The sequence below is a fragment of the Giraffa tippelskirchi genome, chromosome 4 (genome assembly GCF_054371585.1).
Source record: "Giraffa tippelskirchi isolate mGirTip1 chromosome 4, T2T-mGirTip1v1.2.pri, whole genome shotgun sequence".
In the NCBI taxonomy this organism is placed as follows: domain Eukaryota; kingdom Metazoa; phylum Chordata; class Mammalia; order Artiodactyla; family Giraffidae; genus Giraffa; species Giraffa tippelskirchi.
This window is the reverse complement of record NC_137278.1, coordinates 177,734,101-177,757,997: the sequence shown is the minus strand read 5'-3', so window position 1 is coordinate 177,757,997 and position 23,897 is coordinate 177,734,101. Positions and strand designations below refer to the sequence as shown.

General features: G+C 41.0%; 2 protein-coding genes across 51 annotated transcripts in view; one reads left to right on the top strand and one right to left on the bottom strand.

Moving 5' to 3' along the window:
• The window catches only part of PPFIBP1 (PPFIB scaffold protein 1), a 197,336-nt gene that overhangs the window by 77,947 nt on the left and 95,492 nt on the right, over nucleotides 1-23,897 (top strand). For 8 of the 50 annotated variants that reach the window (XM_081591855.1, XM_081591837.1, XM_081591862.1 and 5 more), the window contains one exon: nucleotides 12,899-12,941. The exons of 37 other annotated variants lie outside the window; for them this stretch is intronic. The gene's annotated coding sequence lies outside the window, so the exon portion shown is untranslated. Of the gene's footprint in view, nucleotides 1-8,705; nucleotides 9,214-10,070; nucleotides 10,154-12,898; nucleotides 12,942-23,897 lie in introns of those variants that run through there. 5 more of the 50 variants (XM_081591860.1, XM_081591840.1, XM_081591858.1 and 2 more) reach the window with 4 other exon arrangements.
• C4H12orf71 (chromosome 4 C12orf71 homolog) lies at nucleotides 1,414-10,079 on the bottom strand. Its single transcript, XM_081591868.1, has 4 exons — nucleotides 9,907-10,079; nucleotides 6,537-7,201; nucleotides 5,876-5,997; nucleotides 1,414-3,550 (listed from the first exon to the last, which is right to left on the bottom strand). The coding sequence occupies exons 1-4, from the start codon at nucleotides 10,019-10,021 to the stop codon at nucleotides 3,412-3,414; spliced, it is 1,041 nt and encodes a 346-aa protein (XP_081447994.1). The 5' UTR covers nucleotides 10,022-10,079; the 3' UTR covers nucleotides 1,414-3,411.

Sequence of the window (23,897 nt, the reverse complement as noted above, 5' to 3'; positions counted from 1 at the left end):
GTCCTGCCTGGGATTCTCCAGGCAAGAACACTGGAGTGGGTTTCCATTTCCTTCTCCCATGCATGAAAGTGAAAAGTGAAAGTTGAGATGAGTACTATTAGTATCACATTTTATAGATCAAATGGAAAGCTCAGAGAATTTAAGTAACTTTCCCAGGATCTACCACAAATAAGTGGTGGACTTGGGACTTGAAGCCAGCAAGTTTTATTTAAGAACTTGGTTGTGAACCTGAATTTGTAGAGTTTAGGGAATCTCTGAACTTTCTCAATTGTTTGCAAAGTGTTTAGTATGTATGTATGCGTGCATTTGTTTAAGAGAACATCTAAAGCTTTAACCATATGAAAAGTATGTTCCATAAAAGGTTAATTAATAAAGACTATGGTAGCCCTCTCTTTTACTCTCAGAAGTCTCTCAGAATGTTCAATGCATTATATGGTGACTTTAGGCTTATGTTGCTACTTACATTGGAAGAAGAAGAATATAGCACCGCTCAAAATGAAATGTCACAACAGTTTGTAGGAATTGTTATTATAGTATTATAAGTGGCGAGCTCTTCTTGATCTATGAGAAACATGGAAAATGCTCACGAAGTTCTTTGGAGAGTAAACATGAGCTATCCAGACCTTAAAATTTATGATAATTTTTAAAAGATTTTTTTGATGTGGACCATTTCTTAAAATCTTTATTGAATTTGTTACAGTATTGCTTCTACTTTATGTTGGTCTTTTGGCCATGAGGCACGTGGGATCTTAACTCACCAACAAGGGATAGAATGCGCACCCCCAGCTCTGGTAGGTGAAGTCTTAACCACTGGACTGCCAGGGGAGTCCCCAAATTTGTGATAATTTGAGGGCAGAAAGCCTGGGTCTCCATTGGACAAACATCATTCTTAACAAAAGCTAAATAAACTCCTGAAATTTGAAATGTTTTTGAAAAATGTCTAGATGCTAATCTTCTTTCAACTGTTCCAGTTTGTCTTTTTACAGTTAGAGGGACTTAGGGGATGAATATTTATTAACCCATGAGACTGAAAATTCCTTGTGGCCAGTAGTGAATTCAAAGGCAGATATCCAGATGAAAGAATCCACATTAAAGAATTGCCCAGTTTATATCATGTGAGAAATCAGACTAATACCTAAATTTTGTTTAGAGTGAAAAATATTAATGAGTTAAATATGTACCTCTTTAAGATGTTACTATCACTGATAACTCAGATGGTAAAGAATCTGCCTGTAATGCAGGAGACCTGGGGTTCGATCCCTGGATCAGGAAGATCCTCTGGAGAAGGAAATGGAAACCCACTCCAGTGTTCTTGCCTGGAGAATCCATGGACAGAGGAGCCTGGTGGTCTACAGTCCATGGGGTCGCAAAGAGTCTGACATGACTGAGTAACTAACACATCACACAGGCATAGCAAATATGATACTTTAATAACAGAGATCTGTATTCCCTACTTACTGGAGGTTTTTTTTTTAATGTTTTTTCCCATCTTCTTTTTCACGTTCTCTATTTTATATTTTTTTCCTGAATTGCTTGAAAGTGTTTAATATACAGCCCCCATTCAGATTTCTCCAATGATTAAAAACTATCTTTTATCATAGTTTTGTAGATTTGGGGAATTCAATAAGGGTGGTAAATAGCAACTGGTTGTCACATCTCTTTTTGTCTTTTTTGAATTATCTTGTCTCCCTCCCTTTTTTGTTTTTTCTTGTTTTGTATTTCATGACATTAACATGTTTGAAAAGTCTCAAACATTTGTCTCAAAGTATGTCTTTCAATCCGGGTTCATCTGACTGTTGGTTTCCTAACAACTAGATTCAGATTCAACAGTGCTGGGAAGAATATACCGCTTCTCTTTAGAAAGTATATGATAGTGGTTAGGCTAGATTTAATCACTGGATTAAGTTGGTGTTCACTGGACCTCTCATTGTACAGGTACTTAATTCCCTTAATAAGTTATCTGTGGGGTAATTCACCATGTGCATATCTTGTTCCCTGACACTCAGTCATTCATCCAGTGTTTTTAACATTCATCTTGGATCATGATGCGAATCAGTGACCAGGTTGGTGGTTGCAATATGGTACTAACTGAATTTTTGAAAGTTACTTTACTGAAGAAAATTTCTCCTTTTTACCCCCATCCCTGTTTGAAAAAAATCTAGACCCCAAAGACAGGTGGCAGAGGAGCCGACAAAAGTGAAGTTCAGAAACAACTATCCAAACACGTATTATTATTTTCAGTGTCAGAAGTGTTTTATTTTGTGAATGGACATATAGGAAGAAAGTTCTAGGAAAGAGAGAGAGAGAGAGAGAGAGGTATCTTTTAGTTTGGAGCATTTGCCCTTAAAATAATAAATCTTTGTTGGTGCAGATGAAGAACAACAAAACAAATCGCCTTTCTGATTTCCTTCTAGACTGAGAGCGTTCAATTAATAATGAGATGAATTTTCATTCAGCAGCCACAATCTGAAAAGATATTTCATGTCTGCCCTCCTATCTGAAAATATTCTTTATAAATAGTTCTGTAAAGGCACGTTAGTTGAATTCAAATGGGCATCTCAACCATGAAATTCCTGTGAAAGGTAGATAGTAAACAGGAATTGTTTAGGAGGGGGAATTCCTTGATCTAGGCTTAGAATTCTTTCGAGAATTATCCTAAAGCTTTTATACCTACCCTGCTCATGACCAGCTCACTCAGTGACTTGGTGTTATCTGATGAGGGTCTCATTTCACTTTTGAAAGCAAAGTGTTGTTCTCTTTGTTGAGGTAGTAAGAGGAGGCAGGAAAAGATTGACTCTGGACATTGCAATTGAAAACCCGCCCATCCATCTTGAGATTAGCTAGTACCCTGAATGCAGTATCAGTTCTGTTGCTTGCCCTTCATGATGAAAAGACCTATTTTTGAAGCTCGTTAACTATCCCTCCTGCCTAGACAAAACTATTCTTGAATACTGGGGTCATTACCCGAACTCTATGAATTCATTTATAATTTGCTTTGTTTTTCTTTTCATTGTTTTGTAAGAGGATTTTCAACATTATTTTTGTAATCAAGTAGACCTTGGACCCCTTGCTCCTTTTGAGCATTTTCATGTTATGTTCTTGAAGTTTGGAAAAGCAATTTGTACCTATTTTTGTTGGTATGGTGTGATCACATACTTTTTTCTCTTGTTGAGATCTTGCTGAGTGAGAAATTGGTGTGGCATGAGGTGGTCTGTGAAGTTTACATTAACCTATCGTAATTCCGTGTTTGGAGACAGCTGAATACTCCTTACATTTGTTTGATAATTTCTCACCCTGCATGCTGGATTGTATTACTGTGTTGTCACAGAGTCTAGAATATGAATAAGGCAAAACCTTGCTAATTCAAGCATCTGAACTTTATCACAAGACTGAGCAGTTCACTTGAAGAAGTTAGATTAGCACATTGCCTGGCAAGCGCAGTCGTTCTCCTAGAGTCTTGAGGTTTCTGCAGAGCTGGAGTCTCTCCATGACCATGCCGAATTTGCTCTCAGTTCTCTTGCCTTTTAGTAGTCTCCTCCAGCCCCAGTCCCTTGGATACAACACAGAGCAGAGAACCTGGTCCTAGTTTGGCATGCAACTAAGAGCTTCGTAGCATATTTGACACTATAATAAATGAGGAGGTACTGAAATATTTCCTGTTTTTAAACACTTTGACTCACTTTCTAAGATGTAGCAGAACAATCTCAAAGAATATTTGGAATTCCAATTTTTTATAAAGAATATTTATTATAAAGGCTTGTAAAGTACATTGAGTCATAGAGGTGGGTTCATACTTGTCAAACAGGTTTATACAACACTGAAAAATAAACAATAATATGTTGGAAATCTTACGAATGAACAGGGCTTCTTATTAATGTGGGCGATCTTACAGTAGTTCACTCGGGGTGAGTTTTTCTTAGAGGTTGACTTATTTAATAAAGAATTGAGCAGACAATAAGACTGGTTGCAAGTTCCATGATTGTAGGAGTTGTCATCTTTCTTTTAGATGTATTCTAGTGTCTCGTCTAAAGCAACAATAAGGCTCCGTGTATATTTGTTGAATTACATTTTCAAATTTATAATAGTTGCTAAATTCCTCTGGCCTTAGTTTTTTTGGTCTGTAGGTCACCACCTCCCCTGACCTTCTGCAGATTGCCATTTTCTCTTCTTTCTATCTCCCCCAACCCTCTTTTCCTACTCTTAACCCTGCTGACCAGTAAATTTTTTGACTTAAGGAATAGCAAGTCTAAGCTATTGTATTTCATTTTTTAAAATATTATGTAGGAAAAAAAGAGAAATAGAATATATTCAAATCTTAAAACGATTATATAGAGATGGAGAGAGCACTCTATAGCAGACTCTGTTAAGATCTTGCAGTAAAAACCAAAACCTGGTGCTTGTCTTCAAGAAATCAGAGTCTATAGGTAAAATAGTCATATCAAGAGAGCTGAAACATCCAAGTCATGGTGTGAAGGTGGGGACTGAGGGGGCAGCTTAAGTAAAGCTGACCGTGTCAACTGGAAGAATCACTTTTGGCCTCTTAGCAACCCTGGAGCAGTGTCTTTAAGTATGAGTGCCTCAGGCAGTGGGGGACTTGAGAAGGCATTGCGGGAAGTCTCCAGAAAGTGGAGAAGGTAATTTCTGTGTTTGTGTGTTGGCTCTTATGAGAGAAGCAAGACGGTTGTTCTCTTGGGGAATTCAGAGAGTGTAGATTAAAAGACCTGGGAAAAGAAAAGGGCAGTCATTGTCAGTGCCCGTGGGTGTGGTGGATGTGCCACGGCTTGGGAAGGAGGGGCAAAGTCTGCTTCTGGGAGGAAGTGAATGAAATCGGTGGGGTAATGAACTCAAAGTCTTGGTGAAGTCAGGGAGCAGCTGAAGGTGAAGGAGGGCATTTAGGTGAGCTAGCCGAATGGGAAATTTTCTCAGAGGTAGATAAAGTGAGGAGTCAGCTGTGCAGAGACTCAGGGTGTAACCATGGGCATAGATTGCTAAAAACGCACTATTCTTTGATTTCTTCATCCCCATGGTACTCTCTTTCCTGGGACAACATCCTTGCCAGTGTCTGTCATATATAACCTGCCAGGATTGCATACTTTAACTCCATGCCAATTTGTAAAGTCCTCCATTTTACACTAACTGTATTTGTGATTCAAAGAACCTCATGTATGAAACCTTTTAAAATCAACCTACCCATGTTGAATTGGTTATTTAGTATTCAATATGGACCATGTGCATACTCTTACTTGCCATAACCATTTATAGTCATGTGTTTACATGGCTTTATCTCTTAAATAACAAGTCAGCTGGAGGGCTTCCCTGGTAGCCTAGTGATTAAAAATCCACCTTGCAATACAAGGGACATTGGTTTGATCCCTGGCCTGGGAAGGTCCCACATGCTGCTGGGCATGTGCCACAGCTATTGCGACTGTGCCCTTAAGAGTCCATGAGCCACAACTACTGAGCCTACACGCAACAATTGCTGAAGCCTGTGTGCCCTAGAGCCCATGCTCTGAGACAAGAGAAGCCACCACAGTGAGAAGCCCCCACTCACCGCAACTAGAGAAAGCCCTTGAACAGCAATGAAGACTCGGGGCAGCCAAAAATAAATAAATGAATAAATTCTTTAAAAGAATTTATTTTGTTTATTAGGAAAAATAACTTGTGGGGATTGTAGAATAGGGACTATCAAAAAGTTTAAAAATCTGGTAGTATGGGGTGTCCTAATTCAAAGGATTCTTGAGGTTGGATTCTCTTGCTTCTGTGAGAGAACCTTTTCTTTTGTGTCAGTTCACAGGGGCGCTCAGTGGCCTTCTTGGGATCCTCTCTCCCCAAAAGTGAGGAGAGGACTTGGTGTCTTAGCCAGCGGAAGACCCACCTGAAGTTCGGACACGAGAGGGCTTGTGTGCTGGAGTGAGTGGCCTCCTCTCGTGGACCTGATAAGACTGAGGAGGTCTCTGCAATATCTGTCCCTTGGCTGCCAGTTGCCTTGCTTATTATCTGCCAAGAAGACAAGTGTTAGATATTGTGTAACCTGGACGACAGTGGGGTCAGTATTTGTCCAATTAGGGAGCTCAGATCCTTTAACTGGCTTCCCTGGTGGCTCAGATGGTAAAGAATCTGCCTGCAATGCAGGAGACCTGGGTTTGATCCCTGGGTCAGGAAGATCCCCTGGAGAAGGGAATGGCTACCCACTACTCCAGTATTCTTACCTGAAAAATCCCATGGACAGAGGAACCTGGCAGGCTACAGTCCATGAGGTCACAGAGGGTCAGACATGACTGAATGACTAATGCACAACCCAGCTATATATGCTGAGTTTCAGTACTCATTAATATTTACACACACACACACTCGTATTTTGGTCATAATTGTTGTCTTTACATTCCTACCCTCTTCTCTCTCTCAGGGCTCCTCGGTATTTTGCCTTCACCTCTACTCTGTCCCTTCTATAGTGGGGAGTAATGCTCCATGCGTTCCCACCTGGACCCTCCACCAGGCCCGTCCTGTGCTTGCCTGTGAGGTACCTCTCTGCTCACCTTAGCAAGCTGCTGGTTCTGAAGCCTTGGATGAATCTGTGGAAACTGGGTGACATCTTCATTTTCTAGTGGGTTGAACTTGGCCAAGTCTTGACAGCTACCATGTTCTTGATGACTAACCTGAGCCATACCTGGAAAGGAGCTGCTAGGCAGCTGGGAGTTTTCCTCCTGAGCAGATTCAGGGAACACAGAGTCATCATCTTTGTCATCTCTCTGGTCCTCTAGAAATTTCTCAAGCTTTTGCACAAGACCATTCAGTTTGCTGAGAGTCATCTGTGTCTTCTCTTTGGGGTGCTTGTCTTTGTTGTTTCCACTTAGGTCACAGTTAGCAGTCGAGTCTGAATTGTTAGAGGCCACGTCAACATCCCAGGCCAGGGTGATGCTGAGTTTGCAGAACTGCTCCGGGCCATCCTGTATTTGGGCTCGTCTCGCTAGGAGCCTCCTTGTGTTTTCAGTCCGCCATGACCCTTGGATAGGAGGGACAAAGTGGACTGAAGGACCTTCAGAAGATGGGTCTTCACAGGAAAGGGTGTTCTCATGGGAGAAGGTGTCCTCACAGGGGAAATAGCCCACAGAGAGACTCAGGTTTGATTCAGAGCTGCTGGAGAATGAGTGCACCGTGGAGTTCGAAGGCTCAAATCCCAGGTCTCCCTCATCCCAGGGATCTTCAAAAGAGAAAATCTAAGTGGTACTGGGGAGAAGAGGAGGGTAATATGGTACTTACCCAATAACATTACCCATTCTTTTTTCTATTTGGAACTATCCCACTCTGAGAGAAGTTCATCTGTTTTACAATCTCCAATGAAGAACAAAAGAGGCAGCCCTCTCCCTTTAAAAACCTGCTCTATACAACCCTCTCCACTAAGCATCTTCACTGGATGCCTCGTATCATCTATTACTACAGTTAAAAAAACTTGTATCATAAAAGAAAAATGATCATGGTGTAAAATCTGAAAAATATAAAAAGGTGTGAAGATGAAAATAAATATGCTTGTGATTCCCCTGTCCAGAGATGATAATCATCATGAAAACATTTTGGTGGATTTCCTTATAATCTTTTCTTTTTCTTTGTATGTACTTATATGTATACAATAATATACATATGTATATATATATGTACAGTCATGTGTATATGTAGATATGAAAGTCACATCAGTTGAAACTGAGATTATTATGTTTTATGGCACAACCTGAAAGTGAAAGTGAAAGTTGCTCAGTCATGTTCAACTCTTTGCGACCCCGAGGACTATACAGTCCATGGAATTCTCCAGGCCAGAATACTGGAGTGGAGCCTTTCCCCTCTCCAAGAAATCTTCCCAACCCAGGGATCAAACCCAGGTCTCCTGTACTGCAGGCAGATTGGACTGCAAGGAGATCAAACCAGTCAATCCTAAAGGAAATCAGTCCTGTGAATATTCATTGGAAGGACTGATGCTGAAGCTCCAGTACTTTGGCCACATGATGCAAAGAACTGACTCATTGGAAAAGACCCTGATGCTGGGAAAAATTGAAGGCAGGAGGAGAAGGGGACGACAGAGGATGGGATGATTGGATGGCATCACTGACTCGATAGACATGAGTTTGAGCAAGCTCCGGGAATTGGTAATGGACAGGGAGGCCTGGTGTGCTGCAGTCCATGGGGTCACCAAGAGTCAGACATGACTGGGCAACTGAAGTGACTGAACTGATGGCACAGCCTACGTTAACCGTGTATATGGCTATTCTGTCATTTTTAACCACTTTCTTATTAATGACTTAGGTAGTTATTTAATAGATACATCTGCAGTAAAACCCCTTGTTAATAAGCCTTTGTGTCTCCCTTTATGTTTTTATAGGTGGGTTTAATCGATCAAAGACCACACATGTACTAAAGGCTCCTAATAGTTGATACCAAGTTGCGTCCCAGAAAGGTTATAGCCATTTAGACGCGCATCCTTCCATCACCTGATGGCACTTTTTCTATGATGTCCCATAAGAACCGGGGGAGAGGGTAGGAATACACAGGCACACATGTATGTACCTGTTTTAGTCTCTGTAATGCTCTGCCCTGGTGGCTGCCCGCATGAAAAGGGTGCTGCCAACTCCTGAGCCATAAACTGGGGACGTGAAAAATCCTTCAGGTCCTGAATCTCAGTAGCTAAAAGTCCAACTGCCAGAAGTCTGTGTTCTGGGACTGTTGGTTACCATGGTAACATAAGGACCCAAGTTATAGTCAGAAATGTGGGAAGAGAGAAGAAAGGGATTGAAAGCTACAGCCGCCAGTGCCTTGCTCCCAAAATATCCCATCCCCTCATCAACTTAGCTGATGAGACTCCCTCTCGATGGCAGAAGGACAAATGCCATGACAGTTCCTTTCTTCTTGTCATGCGTGTGTCCAGGATGGTTCCTGTCTTGAGGGAATTTAGGACCTATTTGGTGAAATGGACATAAACGGCCTTTTATAGGACAGAATGGTAACTGCAGCAGCAGAACTTAAAAATAATGTCATGGGAGAAAGGAAGGAGGTACCTTGTGCAGCCAGGGTGGAGATTGGGGAGGGGGCATCAGGAGAAGCCTCCCAGAAGAGATTCCCTCTGATCTCAGTATTTAGTGGGGTGTGGAAGTTAGCTGAAAGGGAGGGAGTGATTGGGGGAGAGGACCTTACAAGCAGATGGGACACATGAGCAAGTACTCCCAGGTGAGAAACAGCCAGGTTTGAGGGGGGAGATCAAGCATAAAGTGGTCAACAGGGTCACTGAGATCATGGAAAGCCTTCCACCCCTTTTAGGGAACTTGGTTTTTATCCTGTGAGCACATACTCAGGTAGTGGTTTCATTTATTAGGCATTCTTCCAGTTAACTCAAAGTATATTGAATGCTCAACACGATGAAAACAAGCAAACAAAACAAAACTTCCATTGCACTTGGCAGCATGAATGTTATTGGTTGGCTTTCACGACAATGGAATCAGTAGGTTTGCCCTGGGTTGAGAAATGGATGGGAGGAGACGAGGTGGTAACAGTGGGCCTAGACTCTACTTCAGCTGTGTCTGAGCGAGCAAGTAAAGGAGGAGGCAGAGGCCAGCTTAGTTTCTGCACCCACTCCCCAAATACAGAAGAGGGGCACAGTCAGTACTGGGGGACAGTTTCAAAACTTGAAAGGTTGGCTGCTGCTTTCGGAGAGTAAGGGTGGGATACATGGCATGGGCAGGGGGCTTGATTGTAATAATACTTGGTTATTTCCTGGTGTTAGAAGAAAAAAAGTGAAGATGGATGTGGACAGGTATGGAGGAGTGCATTGTTGAGGACCTCTATATTCTTCTTTGAGCTTCCCGGGTAGGCTTCTGCCTTATTCCTGAGGTTGTCTGCATTATTTTACACCAGCTCTATTACCTGGATCTCTGTCCTTGTTGTCCTTGTTCTCCTTATTATCTCCTTTGACGGACTCTTCAATAACATGAGGTGCCTTGGTTTTTTCTAGACTTGGAGCTTTGCTTTTCCTTGTCATCCTCCTCTGCTGACACCCCTGCTGACCTCACTAGGTCCTCCCACTTCCTGATCTGCCCTCCCCTTCCCAATGGCATCATGGAATTATGAGGGGATTGGTGAGGTCTCCGGGGACACTTTATGGGTGGAGACAGTAAGTCTTTCATTGTCTGCTTCCCAAATGTGCAAATTCTGAGGACAACTGTGGGTCATGTAGGATTGAAGGCAGTCAGTCAGTTGCGGAGGCTAAACAAAAATTAACCTTTTCCAACAGTAGAATCATCTTAACAAATGTAGTTACAGCAGCTGTCAGCCTGGTCTAAACTGTGGGGCTGTGGGGTACTGTTTCTGGGTCAATCAGTGATTCTCAGGAAGGGAGTAGGGCTTCCACCCAGAGTTTCCAAGGAATGGAGTGCGTATGTACTTGGAAAAAGTACATGTTATGTTTTTAAAAAAAATTTTTTTCACTTAAGTATAGTTGATTTACAATGTTGAAAAAGCATGTTCCTAAATTAATATTGCTTAGAACTTTTTGGTCACTTTTTAAAAAAAAGTTTCAAGTTACAAGCAGCATTAAGAGAAACCACACGGTTTTTATATTTATCCAAAAAGAAGCCTAGGTTTCAACACACACACAAGAAAAGGAAAAAAGCCAAGAAACACTGGTCTGACTTAAAGAACTCGAGCTCATTGGAATCTATCAGTTGCTAAAAGATCTTTTTCAAACATTTTTCTGTCTTTATTTCCATTTTAACAAGATTATATTTAACATTTGTTACAACACTCAGTATCAGTAGAATGCTTTTGCTGTTGTACTGGTTAAATTTCTCATGCTCTTGCTTAGTCTCTCAGTCGTGTCTGACTCTGTGACCCCATGGACTGTAGCCTGCCAGGCTCCTCTGTCCATGGGATTCTCCAGGCAAAAATGCTGGAGTGGGTAGCCACGCCCTTCTCCAGGGGATCTTTTCAACCTAGAGATTGAACCTAGGTCTCCTGCATTGCCAGGTGGATTCTTGATCACTGAGCCATCTGGTCAGTCGCACTGGTTAAATTTCTAGGTTTTGTTAAATTAGATTGGTTTTGGTCCATCTGTTTCAGGAGTTATGTCCTGGTGTGAGAAATAGGCAGAATTGGACTTGGGGAGACACCATCTATACCCTACAGAGGCCATATGGCAGGTGACCACAGATGCCACACATCCCATGGGTGTTTGGGGTCCTAGGTTAATCCTGGGGAGCTCAGGTCAGGAGCCTCCTCTGTAGCATTTATTGGCCACTTACTGCATGCCAGGTCCTATTCTAAGCACTTTGGATGGGCTTCCCTGGTGGTTCAGAGGGTAAAGCGTCTCCCTGCAATGTGGGAGACCCAGGTTCGATCCCTGGGTCAGGAAGATCCCCTGGAGAAGGAAATGGCAACCCACTCCAGTATTCTTGCCTGGAGAATCCCATGGACAGATGAGCCTGGTAGGCTACAGTCCACAGGGTCGCGAAGAGTCGGACACGACTGAGCGACTTCACTCACTCACTCATTGTTTAATCTTCACAGCCACCCAATCAGTTAAGCATCGCTAGTTGCCCTGTTTTACAGACAAAGAACCCTGAAGAAGGTAATGGCAACCTACTCCAGTGTTCTTGCCAGGGAAATCCCGTGGACAGAGGAGTCTGGTGAGCTACAGTCTGTGGGGTCCCAAGAGTCAGACACGACTTAGCAACTAAACCACCACCACCCACAGACAAAGGAACCAAGGCCTGAGCAGTTACGTAGCCTTCCCGCATCTCCAAACCATAAAACCTAAAACCTGAGTTCAGATATAAGCAGTCTGGCTCTGGAGCTCATACTTTTAACCTCTACATACTCCTGTCTCTCGGGAGGCTGACCACCTCCCTCCTCCCTGAAAGATTCCTGGGAGAGTTGACTTAGGCCAATATGAAACCTGTGTTCTGGTGCCTTAGAAGAAACTCCTTTGAGTGGAACTGTGTATTCTAAGTACGTAGTCCACAGGACTGCCCCCAAGCAATGGCATCCACATTTGGAGCAGGCTAAAATGAGATTTAAAATAAATATTCAGCTTCCTCTTTGGCATAATGAGATCTGGATTCTTCTGCTCTGGCTTTTCATAAAAACACTATGACTGCCTCCCAGGGCACTGGGAGCCTAGAAAAGGATTCATGAGTAGCTTTCTTTCCATGCAGCTGGAGTGAAGGTCTGGGAGAAGCTGTGTGCTATACCGTTACCCATGCAAATGGAATGCTTTGAACTAAACATAAAAATTTAAGTGGGAAAAAATTATTTCTCAGCCTCAACTACTAAAGTATATAATCGTCCTGAAGAGAAAAGAGCTTCACACAGGGGAAGCATCAGAGAAAACCTGAAATCTTATATATTTGTACATACTGCTATTTCTCGGTATATTCTTTTTCTATATATATATGTGTGTGTTTGTATGTATATACGTATACTTATATATTTCATTTTAAATGCATATGTATACATATATATTTCATATACAGCTCAAAGTCCCTGAAACTTGCCTTCTCACCTACCTCAGAAAAAGGATAAATCACTGTTAATTGCTTGTTATATATTCTCCAGGCAAGAGTACTTAAGTGGGTAGCCATTCCCTTCTCCAGGGGATCTTCCTGACCCAGGAATCAACCCTGGGTCTCCCGCATTGCAGGCAAATTCTTTACTGTCTGAGCTACCAGGGCACCCCCATATATTACATAATTTATTCTGATATTTTTTCCTAAGGCATCATTGAAGTAACAACACATCTTTAGGATGCCATGCTGAGGAGTGTAATCAATTCTAAAAGGTGACTTAGCTTTTACTTCTGATAACAAATCAGAGGATTCAGGGTCCTCATTAACAATACCATTTATGTTCATTTCTTTCCTAGGGCCTTATTTTGACTTGGTGACCTACCTTTCCTTGGATCACAGGTATATTATCTAAATAGTGTAGCTGGCTCATAACCTTTTCTCTTGAAGCAGAATCATCTATAATAAAGCTCTTGAGGTTTTAAAAATGATAATAAGCAGTGAATTTACAGTGTTTTAGAACTGAAGCCAATAATAATGACAAGTTTAAAAATTGGAACGCTTCCTCAAATCCATTTGACTTGATGGGATTTAGAGCCTAAATGTATAAAGTTGAAAGTTGCTAACTTAGAAATTAAGCTACCATTATGGTTAATTTTATGTGTTGACTTGATTAGGCCACAGGGTACCCAGATATTTGGTTCAGCGTTATCCTGGGTGTGTCTGTGAGGGTGCTCCCAGATGAGATTGACACTGAGATCAGTAGACTCAGTAAGGCAGATGGCCCCCGCCTAGTGTGGCTTGGCCTCCGATCCTTTGAAACCTGAAGAGAACAGAAAACTGAGGAAGGGAGAATTTGCTCTGTCTGCCTGACTGGCTTTGAGCTAGGACATTGGTTTTCTCCTACCTTTGCACTCAGACTGGAACTTACAACATCAGTTCTCCCGATTCTCAGGCCACTGGACTTGGACTGGAACTGCACTATTGTCTCTTCTGGGTCGCCACCTTGCAGAGGGCACACCTTGGGACTTTTCAACTTCCCTAACTGCATGAGCCAATTCCTTATAATAAGCCTCTTTTGTCATTCATATATGTGTGTGTGTTTGTGTGTTGATATATATACACATACATATGTGTACTACTGGTTCTGTTTCTCTGGAGAACCGAGACCAACATAGCTACTGATTTTTCATCTTTTGAAATTATGAAATATTTTGACAATGTAAAAAGATACCACAGACCTGTGATATGGTACACTATGAACACAGCATCATTTTTGTGGTAGTCTTGCCCATAATGCATAATCACAGCCTAATAATGAGACAATATCAGACACACTCCAGTTTTGAGACACTCAACCAAATAACGAGTGTCAAGGTCATAAAAGGCAAGGAAAGACTGAGAAACTGCAGAAGACTAGAGAGAAATAACTGGATGAAATTATCAGAATGGGAAGAGGACATGAGTGGGAAACCTTGGGAGACTTCACTGTGTTTTTAATTTGTTAATGGTGTTGTTCCAAAGTTAAATTTCTGGTCTGATTATTGTACTGTGGTTGCATAAGATGTTAACGTTAGGGGAAGTGCAGTGAAGATACATGGATACTGTATTTGCAACTTCTCTGTACATATAAAATTAGGTCAAAATAAATTTTTGAAAAATATAAGATAAAACTATAGTCAATGAATTAATACCTATATACTTACAACTAAGTTTGGTCAAGTCAACATTTTGGCATATTTGACCCATTATTTTTGTGAAAAGAAATGAAATATTGGAGATGAAACTTAAGTCTCTTTGTATTCCTGCCCTGATCCTCATCTTTCCCCACATCTCCCAGAATCACTGTCCTGAATTTGTTTATTTATCTTGTGCTGCTATAATGTGGTTTTACATGTTAGTGTATTGTTTTACCTTCGGAGACAAAAAAACAACATAAATATAGATTTACTTGGACTACATAAATATAACTTAAATGGACTACAGATCATGCTCTTTAGAGAAGAAAAAGTCCCAGTGGTTTATTTTGCTTTGTAAGAACTATTGTGACAAAGATATCCTTTTTCCAGATCGAATACTTGGCTGAAATTACTTGAGGGATTAGGGAGAGGATGGGTATAATTTTCTGTGTTCTATTTATATGTCCATTCCCAAACAGACAAAGCCTTATCAAAGCTCATGTACTTAATTAAAGAAGGATGGTGGTGAAAATAGCCTTTTGGTGTGAGCGAAGTTCAGTGGTGCTTTCACATGTGTGGTCATTTAATTTTCGTGACAATCGTTTGAGTTGGGTATTTTCACCCCAGTCTTAGGTTTTGCAGTTTATATTACCCAGGTCTGCCTCTGAAGTCCAGAGGCCCCCTGGAGCCAGGCTGCTGCTACGGGGAACCAGCTTCAGGGAATCTGTTTATACATCATAAATATTGAATATTGTTAGTCAACAATAGCGGTGGTGAGGTCTATAGGTCTCCTCTCCCACAACTTCACCAACCAGTATTGCCATGAAAGCAACTCATAGATTGAATTTCTGCCACAGATACAAGTGTTTAATGGCAGGCACAAAAACATCATACAGTCTTGTTTTGTAAACCCCAGAATTCAGCTGTGCAACAGGGTAGCCACATGCAACAATTAAAATTAAACTTATAAAAATGCTTCGTTGGTCATTCTTACCACATTTCAAGTGCTCAGTGACTACCTGTAACTAACAGTAGCAGTAGATGAGAACTATAATTCTCCTTATTGCTACCTTATAGCAAGCTCGTATGCTAGCAAAGTAATGCTCAAAATTCTCCAAGTGAGGCTTCAACAGTATGTGAACTGAGAACTTTCAGATATTCAGGTTGGATTTAGAAAAGGCAGAGGAACCAGAGATCAAATTGCCAACATCCCATTGGATCATAGAAAAAGCAAGAGAATTCCAGAAAAAAACATCTACTTCTGCTTCATTGACTATACTAAAGCCTTTGACTGTGTGGATCAAAACAAACTGTGGAAAATTCTTAAAGAGATGGGAGTACCAAACCACCTTACCTGCCTCCTGAGAAATCTGTATGCAGGTCAAGAAGCAACAGTTAGAACCAACATGGAACAACAGACTGGTTCAAAATTGGGAAAGGAGTACGTCAAGACTGTATATTGTCACCTTGCTTATTTAACTTATATACAGAGTACATCATGTGAAATGCTGGGCTGAATGAAGCACAAGCCAGAATCAAGATTGGCAGGAGAAATATCAGTAACCTCAGATATGCAGATGACCCCACCCTTATGGCAGAAAGTGAAGAGGATCTAAAGACCCTCTTGATGAAAGTGAAAGAGGAGAGTGAAAAAGCTGGCTTAAAAATCAGCATTCAAAAAATGAAGATCATCATGGCATCCAGTCCCATCACTTCTAGCAAATAGATGAGGAAAATGGAAACAGTGACAGACTTTATTTTGGGGGGGCTCCAAAATCACTGCAGATGGTCACTGCAACCATGAAATTCAAAGATGCTTGGTCCATTGGAAGAAAACCTCTGACCAACCTAGATAGCATATTAAAAAGTAGAGACAATACTTTGTCAACAAAGGTCTGTCTAGTCAAAGCTATGGTTTTTCCAGTAGTCATGTATGGATATGCGAGTTGGACCATGAGGAAAGGTGAGCGCCGAAGAATTGATGCTTTTGAACTGTGGTGTTGGAGAAGACTCTTGAGAGTCCCTTGGACTGCAAGGAAATCAAATCAGTCCATCCTAAAGGAGATCAGCCCTGAATATTCATTGGAAGGGCTGATGCTGAAACTGAAACTCTGATACTTTGGCCACCTGATGCAAATAACTGACTCATTGGAAAAGACCCTGTTGCTGGGAAAGATTGAAGGCAGGAGAAGGAGGGGAGAACGAAGGATGAAGTGACTGGATGGCATCACCGACTCGATGGACATGAGTTTGAGCAAGCTCCAGGAGTTGGTGAGGAACAGGGAAGCCTGGTGTGCTGCAGTCCATAGTTTCGCAAAGAGTTGGACACGACTGAGCGGCTGAACTGAAATGAACCTTAGTAGCTTGTGGGCTACTTTATTGTGCTGGGCAAAAAAAAAAAAAAAAAATCCCAACATCGTAGAAAGTTCTGTTGGACAGAGCTACTCTGGAAGATCCTGTGGTCTGTCCTCTTGTTCATCTGGATAACAGTCTGAAAGAAAGTTTTGTTAGAGCCAGATGGAACAATATTCGAGCTAATCTATTGGGATTTAGTTAACTTTATTGTTAGGATTGAGTGGCAAAATTTCCTTCCAAGTGTTTAGAAACAGAACTAGTGGGAATCTTTAGATGAGGACACTGTTTTGCCTTTAAAAAAAAAATAATTGATGTATTAGGCTGTGCTGGGTCTTAATTGCTGTGTGGGGTTTTCTCTAGTTGCAGTGCGTGGGCTTCTCACTGGGGGGGCTTTTTTTGTTTTGGAGCACGGACTCTAGGGCACTTGGCCTTCAGTAGCTGTGGCAAGGGTGCTCAGTAGTTGTGGTTCCTGGGCTCTAGAGCAGAGGCTCAGTTTTTGTGGTGCGTGGGCTAAATTGCTCTGAGACATGTGGGATCTTCCCAGACCAGGGATTGAACTGGTGTCTCCTGCATTGGCAGGCTGATTCTTTACCAGTGAATCACCAGGGAAGCCCACCCAGGGCACTGTTTTGAAAGGTTTAGACAACTGGTTTGCATAGAGTCTTACATTCAGTTTATGCAAGAGTGGGAATGTCTGTACAGTACATAGAGTCCATCATGAAGATCATTTGATTGATGAAAAATCATGTGCGACAGCCATTATGCTAAATAAAAACCCTGTAGTTTTCATCAAAGAGAACTATAGTTGACTTTGTAGTCAACTATATGAACTTTTGATTAGTTCTTCAAATGCCAACTGCCCTAGAGTACAGGTTAAAAATAATCATCAGCTTTGCTAACTTGTTCACATTGAAGTATTTTGAAACATTGCAGACAGTATGAACAGTTTGTGTATAGATTGTCTCATTCAGTCTTTACAGCATCCCTTTCCAGTAGGCATTGCAGTTATTAGCCCCATTTGTGGCTTGATTGAATTCCTCAACATCCTGTGGCCAGGCTGTTACATGATAGTATCAGCTTCTTTATTTCTTGAGTGAGAACTCAGTGCAAATCATTTGTTCAGTTGCCAAACATAAACGTATAACTTTTCTTGTTTTATTCCTTAATGTCAAGGCTCATACCTACTTCAGGCCAAGACTGATTGTGCCTTGTGTAACACCAAATACAGAGAACCTATAGTCCTTTCCTACCTCTCTGTTAAAATGTGTCCTCTATTTTCAATATTTTGAAAATAAACAACTGTGTACATTTCCAGTTGAGAGCCTACCAAGTTCCAGGCCACTTCTAGTAGCATCTAAGTCATTTTAACCCAGCTTTGCTTCATCCATAAACTAGAGATGATAATATCTTCCTTGCAGAGTTTTTATAATGATTAGAGATTATATATATGGGATGCATGGCAGATGGTTGTTTTCATTCCATAATGGAGGAACCTGAAACATCTTCCTGTTTCATTGGCATTGCCCCTATGGGCAAAATGTTTTGGTTTTATTTTAAAATTTCAAAAATAAACCCATTGCCCATTCTAATTGTATATTAAAATCATGTGTGCATTTAATAGACATACTTGGTTTTCTGAATGTCTCCCCCAAGTGAACTGGAGCCTCCAGGAGAACAAGGCAGGTCCCTGTCTGTCATTCTGGGTAGTGTCTGCATCTGCCAGCATGATAGCAGATCTGTGAACCCCTCTGGGATTTTGGTGGCCATGGGTAACCCTCCTTTCCCAGGGTGTCACTAACATGGGAGTCACCCTGAAGACTTTTCCATTTCTAGTGCATTCTCCAGTAGGGGTGGAAATAACATAGAAGGATCTTTTGGGGCTAAGCACTGGTAAAATGAGTGTCATCCGCTCTGGAAGGGTAAAGTCCCTTTGGTGGAAATTTCCACAAGAAATCTGTGGGGGAAAGGTGGGAAGATGTAATCTCTGCAGGTGCCCTTATTTATTTTTTGACCACACCACACATCTTGTGGGATCTTAGTTCTCCAACCAGGGATTGAACCTGGTCCATTGGTAAAGAATCTGCCAGCAAAGCAGAAGACCTGGGTTCGACCCCTGGGTCGGGGATTGAAGGAAATGGCAACCCAGTCGAGTATTCTTGCCTGGAGAACTCCGTGGGCAGAGGAGCCTGGCAGGCTAGAGTCCTTGGGATCACAAAGAATCAGACACTCTTAGTTTAGCAACTAAACAGCAACAGCATGGCAGTGAAAGCAGAGTCCTAACCACTGGACCACCAGGGAATTCCCCACAGGTGCTTTTAGTTATCTCAAAGGAAAAAAGAAACCCCAGCTCAAAGAACCTAGTTAGCATTTTACTACCTTGCCTTAAAGGACTAGCAGTAAAATGTTCAACATGCAAAGACCTTTGTTCACATTCTCTAGAAGATTGCAGAGGAAAGGAGTGGAGGTGGGAGCCAGGGGTAGAAGTCTAAGGAGATGTGCCTAAGGTTGATTATCCAGAAGGACCCGAAGAGTTGAGACAGATAGACTGGCACTGTAAGGAACTCAGTGGGACAAAACATGGATAGGAGCTCATCTACAGTGTTGTTCTTCTATTCTGGAAAATCAGAAAGATGGTGTACAGTGTCTGAAGAAGGAATGAATTGTAAATGTGAATAGGAGCAGGAAATGTGAAAGCCTGCTATAAATACTAATTAACTTCAGTTTAATTTGAAGGGAATCAGAAGAAAAGCAGAATGGGAACAGTTGAGCCTGGAGTGGGGCCTGGGGTGGGCTGTGGACTGGATGTCTCTCTTCATCTCTTTGGCCATTATCATCACCCACTGCAGAGTTCCCACCAGTAGATACTCCCTGTAGCCCCCACTTCCTGTCTCTGTTCCTCCTCCCACCTTTAAATGATTTACCCGTTCAGTGCCTTACATTTTTGTCCAGTCTTTTCTTAGCACAGATAAGGCTTTCTCTCCACTTCCCTGAGGCTGAAAACAGTTATGCTATGGGAGGTTCTTCACCTCTGGCTCAGATCTCCTGCAGCATCTGTGAATGGATGCTGTTGTGTGTCTGCACAATGGTCCCCATTCAGTTATGAACCACTTGGGCACATCTCCTTCTGGAAGACGGTTTATTACCCAGAATGCATTTGTGGTGGCCTACTGACTTTGGAACTGGTTAATGAAAAGGATATTGATTAATGAAAATTATAGGAAATTATCAGGTAAGGCTTTTTCAAATCTTTTAATGTTAAAAGTAGTTTTTTAAAACGCTCTAAAAACAGCATGAGACAATTATGGAGAAACACAAAAAGGAAATTTGGCGTTGGCCAAAAAGTTCATTCTGGTTTTTCTGTTAGGTATTAGGGAAAAACACAAATAAACTTTTTGGCCAACCCATTGTTTTTAAAAGCAAAACTTTAGGGATGGAAATCAGTCACTATTAGGAGCCAGGAAAGGGAAAATGGTATCTGTTGTAAGGAAACAGAGGGTGTTCTTTGGGGAACAGAAATAATCTATTAATGTATCAGCATTGTCCAATAAAAATGTGATTTAAGCCACAAATGCTAGCCAGTTACTTTTAACTTTTAATTTTCTAATAAGTACATTAAAAAAGGGGAAAAAAGGTAGAATTAAGCTGTACTATATTGAAGCCAGTATATGAAAAATATTATAATTTCACCGTGTATTAATAAGATATATGCATTTGCATTTTTAAAAACCAAGTTTTTGAAGTCTTGTATTTTACATCTCTGATTTTGGGCAAGCTGTGTTTCAAGAGCTCACTAGCTACCTGTGGCAACTGTACCAGGCAACACAGCTCAATACTGTTTTGGTGGTAGTTACACAACCGCATGCATTTATCAAAACTCATAAGTTGCAAAAAGATTCATGCACCCTAGTGTTCATAGTAGCACTATGTATAGGAGCTAAGGGGTGGAAACAACCTAAATGTCCACGGACAGATGAATGGCTAAAGAAAACGTGGTATATATGCAATGGAATATTATTTAACCATAAAAGAGAATGAAAATGCCATTTGCAGCAACAAAATAGACCTAAAGATTATCATATGGAGTGAAGTAAGTCAGATGAAGATAGATAATCATATGATGTCACTTATATGTGGAATCTTAAAAAAAATATACAAAGGAGCTTATTTACAAAACAGAAATAGACTCATAGACATAGAAAACCAATTTCCGATTACCAAGGGGAAAGAGGGTGGGGGAGGGATAAATTAAGAGTTAGAGATTAACAGATACACACTACTATATATAAAATAAATAAACAATAGAAGACCTACTGTTTAGCACAGGAAACTATATTCAATACCTTGTAATAACCTATAATGGAAAAAAATCTGAAAAAGAAAACATATATGTATAACAGTCATTTTGCTATATATCTGAAACATTGTAAGTCAACTATATTTCAATAAAAAACAAAAATTTAAAAAATTAATGATTATGAACATTTAAAATAACCCATTGAGTTGTGTACCTAAAAAGGATTACTTTTACTTTATTTAAATTGTGCACCAATTTAAAAAAGAAACATTTTCCTGCTAGCCAGAATGAGCCAAAATAGGTTCCGTCCATGAACAACTATTAAAATTCTTTTAAAATACATCTCAGAAATGGAATTTGGCAATTTTTTAAAAATAAAAGTTAACATACATCAGAACCCCCCAAGGCTATTAATTTTTGTAGATTTCAGATGTGTGTGTGTGTCTGTTTTCTACTTCATACCTCAGTTTAGAAAGGGATAGTGAAAATTGAATTAGTACAATTTAAAAGCAAAGGATTTGCATGTGTTTGACAAAATAAAGATGAACACAGATTGTTTTAAGAAAGACCCAACGCTAATTCTAGGAAAGAGCTTGTCATTCTCTGTTTCATAGCTACTTTTACAATGCTATTAAAAATCACATGTCTTTTCCTTCTGCTTCTGTTATATAACGTGCTATGTAGCAACTGTTTTGACCATGGATTTGGCGGTCTGCAGGTATTTTGAGGGTGTTGGGGAGATCAAGGGGAAGCTCATGTACCCACTTGATAGGAGGGGGTGGTGGGGCATTGGTTGTGGGGGACTAAGTTTAACTTTCATAACTAAAGCCAGGAAATATTTTTGGCTGTGGGAAGATGTGTCATTAGTTATAAATAACGTCATTTGCCTTTTGACAGCTATTTTGGTATTTTCTTTTTACACCTAAAATTCCGTGTTTACATTCTGTTGAAGCTTACATTAACAATTTGCAAATGAGTACTTCCAAGAGAAATAGATGAAAAAGATATTTTCTGAGTGGTCTTAAAGCCCTGGTATCTGGACCAACAGTTAAAATATAAAATTCGTTAGGACTGAAAAATCAGTTCCATAAGTGTAGGCTGGGGAAGAGACCCTGGTAAGAAATTATTCCACAGTATTTGTTGAGGATAAAGTGTGATTATCATTGTTTTGAAACTTTATAGTTTGAAGAATACATTTACGATGTGGACCACAGGTTAGGAACAAGATAAGCTCTTGTCGTTTCGTTTCATTTTAGTTCAGGGATTCATTAAGTGTTCTGTACTCAAGAAGCAGTTCTTCTAAGCCTGTAGTTAACAAGTTGAATCTCATCTACAGCAGGGGTGATGGAATTTCAGTGTGCACTGAAGGTGCAGACCCTGGTGTGTAGAAGTTGCTAGTTTAATAGACTAGAAATGGGGCTGAGACCCTGTCCTCTCAACCAACATACACTTGCCAATAGACTCCACCTTGAGAAACACTGATCTGTAACAACCATTTAGATTTGATTTCTGCTGCTGCTGCTAAGTCACTCCAGTCGTGTCCAACTCTGTGCGACTCCATAGACGGCAGCCCACCAGGCTCCCCCCTCCCTGGGATTCTCTAGGCAAGAACTGGGGTGGGTTGCCATTTCCTTCTCCAGTGCAGGAAAGTGAAAAGTGAAAGTGAAGTTGCTCAATCGTGTCCAACTTTTAGCGACCCCATGGACTGAAGCCTGCCAGGCTCCTCCGTCCATGGGATTTTCCAGGCAAAAGAGTACTGGAGTGGGGTGCCATTGCCTTCTCCAGATTTGATTAGGTTTTCTCTCTATATGAGACACTATGGTGAATTCAAATAAAAGGCAGGATCCCAGTAGGAAGGTGCTAACGTAGTGTGTAATACAAGGCAACATCCCGAGTGGTCCAGCTGGAATGAAGTGAGAGAGCTCAGAGCAGGAGGGCAGCGCCATCAACAGTGGACTTGAGGCTGTAGGTGGGGTTCAGGTTAGTGGAGGCAAACTGGGTGTCTGGACACCTTGAGAGAGATAGTGTGGGACCCAAAAGGGAGATAGACTCACCTGGGGAAGGAGTCTTACTTAGATGTTGACTATAATTTTGGAGGACCGAGGAAATTGTAGCACAAAATAGAATTATGAAACTTAGGAAGCAAACAGTTGTAGGAAATCTGATTGGTTTTTTTCAGTGGTTCTTAAACTTGAATGTGCATTAGAATCACCTGGAAGACTGGTTAAAGCATAGATTGTTCAGGTCCACCTTCAGTGTTTCTGATTTCGTGGGTCAGGGCTGGGGCCTGAGAATTTTCATTCCTGTTCCCACATTTTGCTGATGCTGCCTGGGCTGGGAACCTTACCATGAGACTCACTGCTGTTCATGAATTTGGTGTCTTGATTTATCAGTAATCCACAGATGAGGACTGGAACAAGTTGCAGAGGCAAGACAGAGAAGGGGATGGCCGTCAGCATGTTATGTGACCTAGAATGCCTACAAGTGGGCTGTCTTTCGCCCTTTTTCTTCAGAGATTTCTTTACCCTCAGAGCAAGTGGTCAAACCAAAAATACCCTGGGGTGGGGTCAGGAATGTGGTCATAGAGAAGAATTTGAGAACTATAACCTTATACTCAGCCCAGAATACTTCCAAAACCCTGGTTGAAACTGTATTTCTCAGATTTTATTTTAAACACATGTAAGTATCATACTTGAAGACTAGCATTTACTAGAATATTCACCCACTGCTTAATGGAAATGTCTAAAACTGAACCTGTGACCGTAACCTCTCAAACTTACTCCTGCTACAGTGTTCTTTATATATGACATCATCATCTGCCCAGTTTTTTGTACATCATCCAGGACATTATTCCTTCTCTGTCATACTTTCAGCCTCCATCTAATCACATCCTCTCTGGCTCCCTGTGGAGCAAGAGAGATTTGTTTTAGAGACACAAATCGTATCAGGTCATCCCCATGCTTAAGACCTTTTAGTATCATCCCTCTGGATGTAGGATAATCTTTAAATTCTCAAAATGGCCACATGACT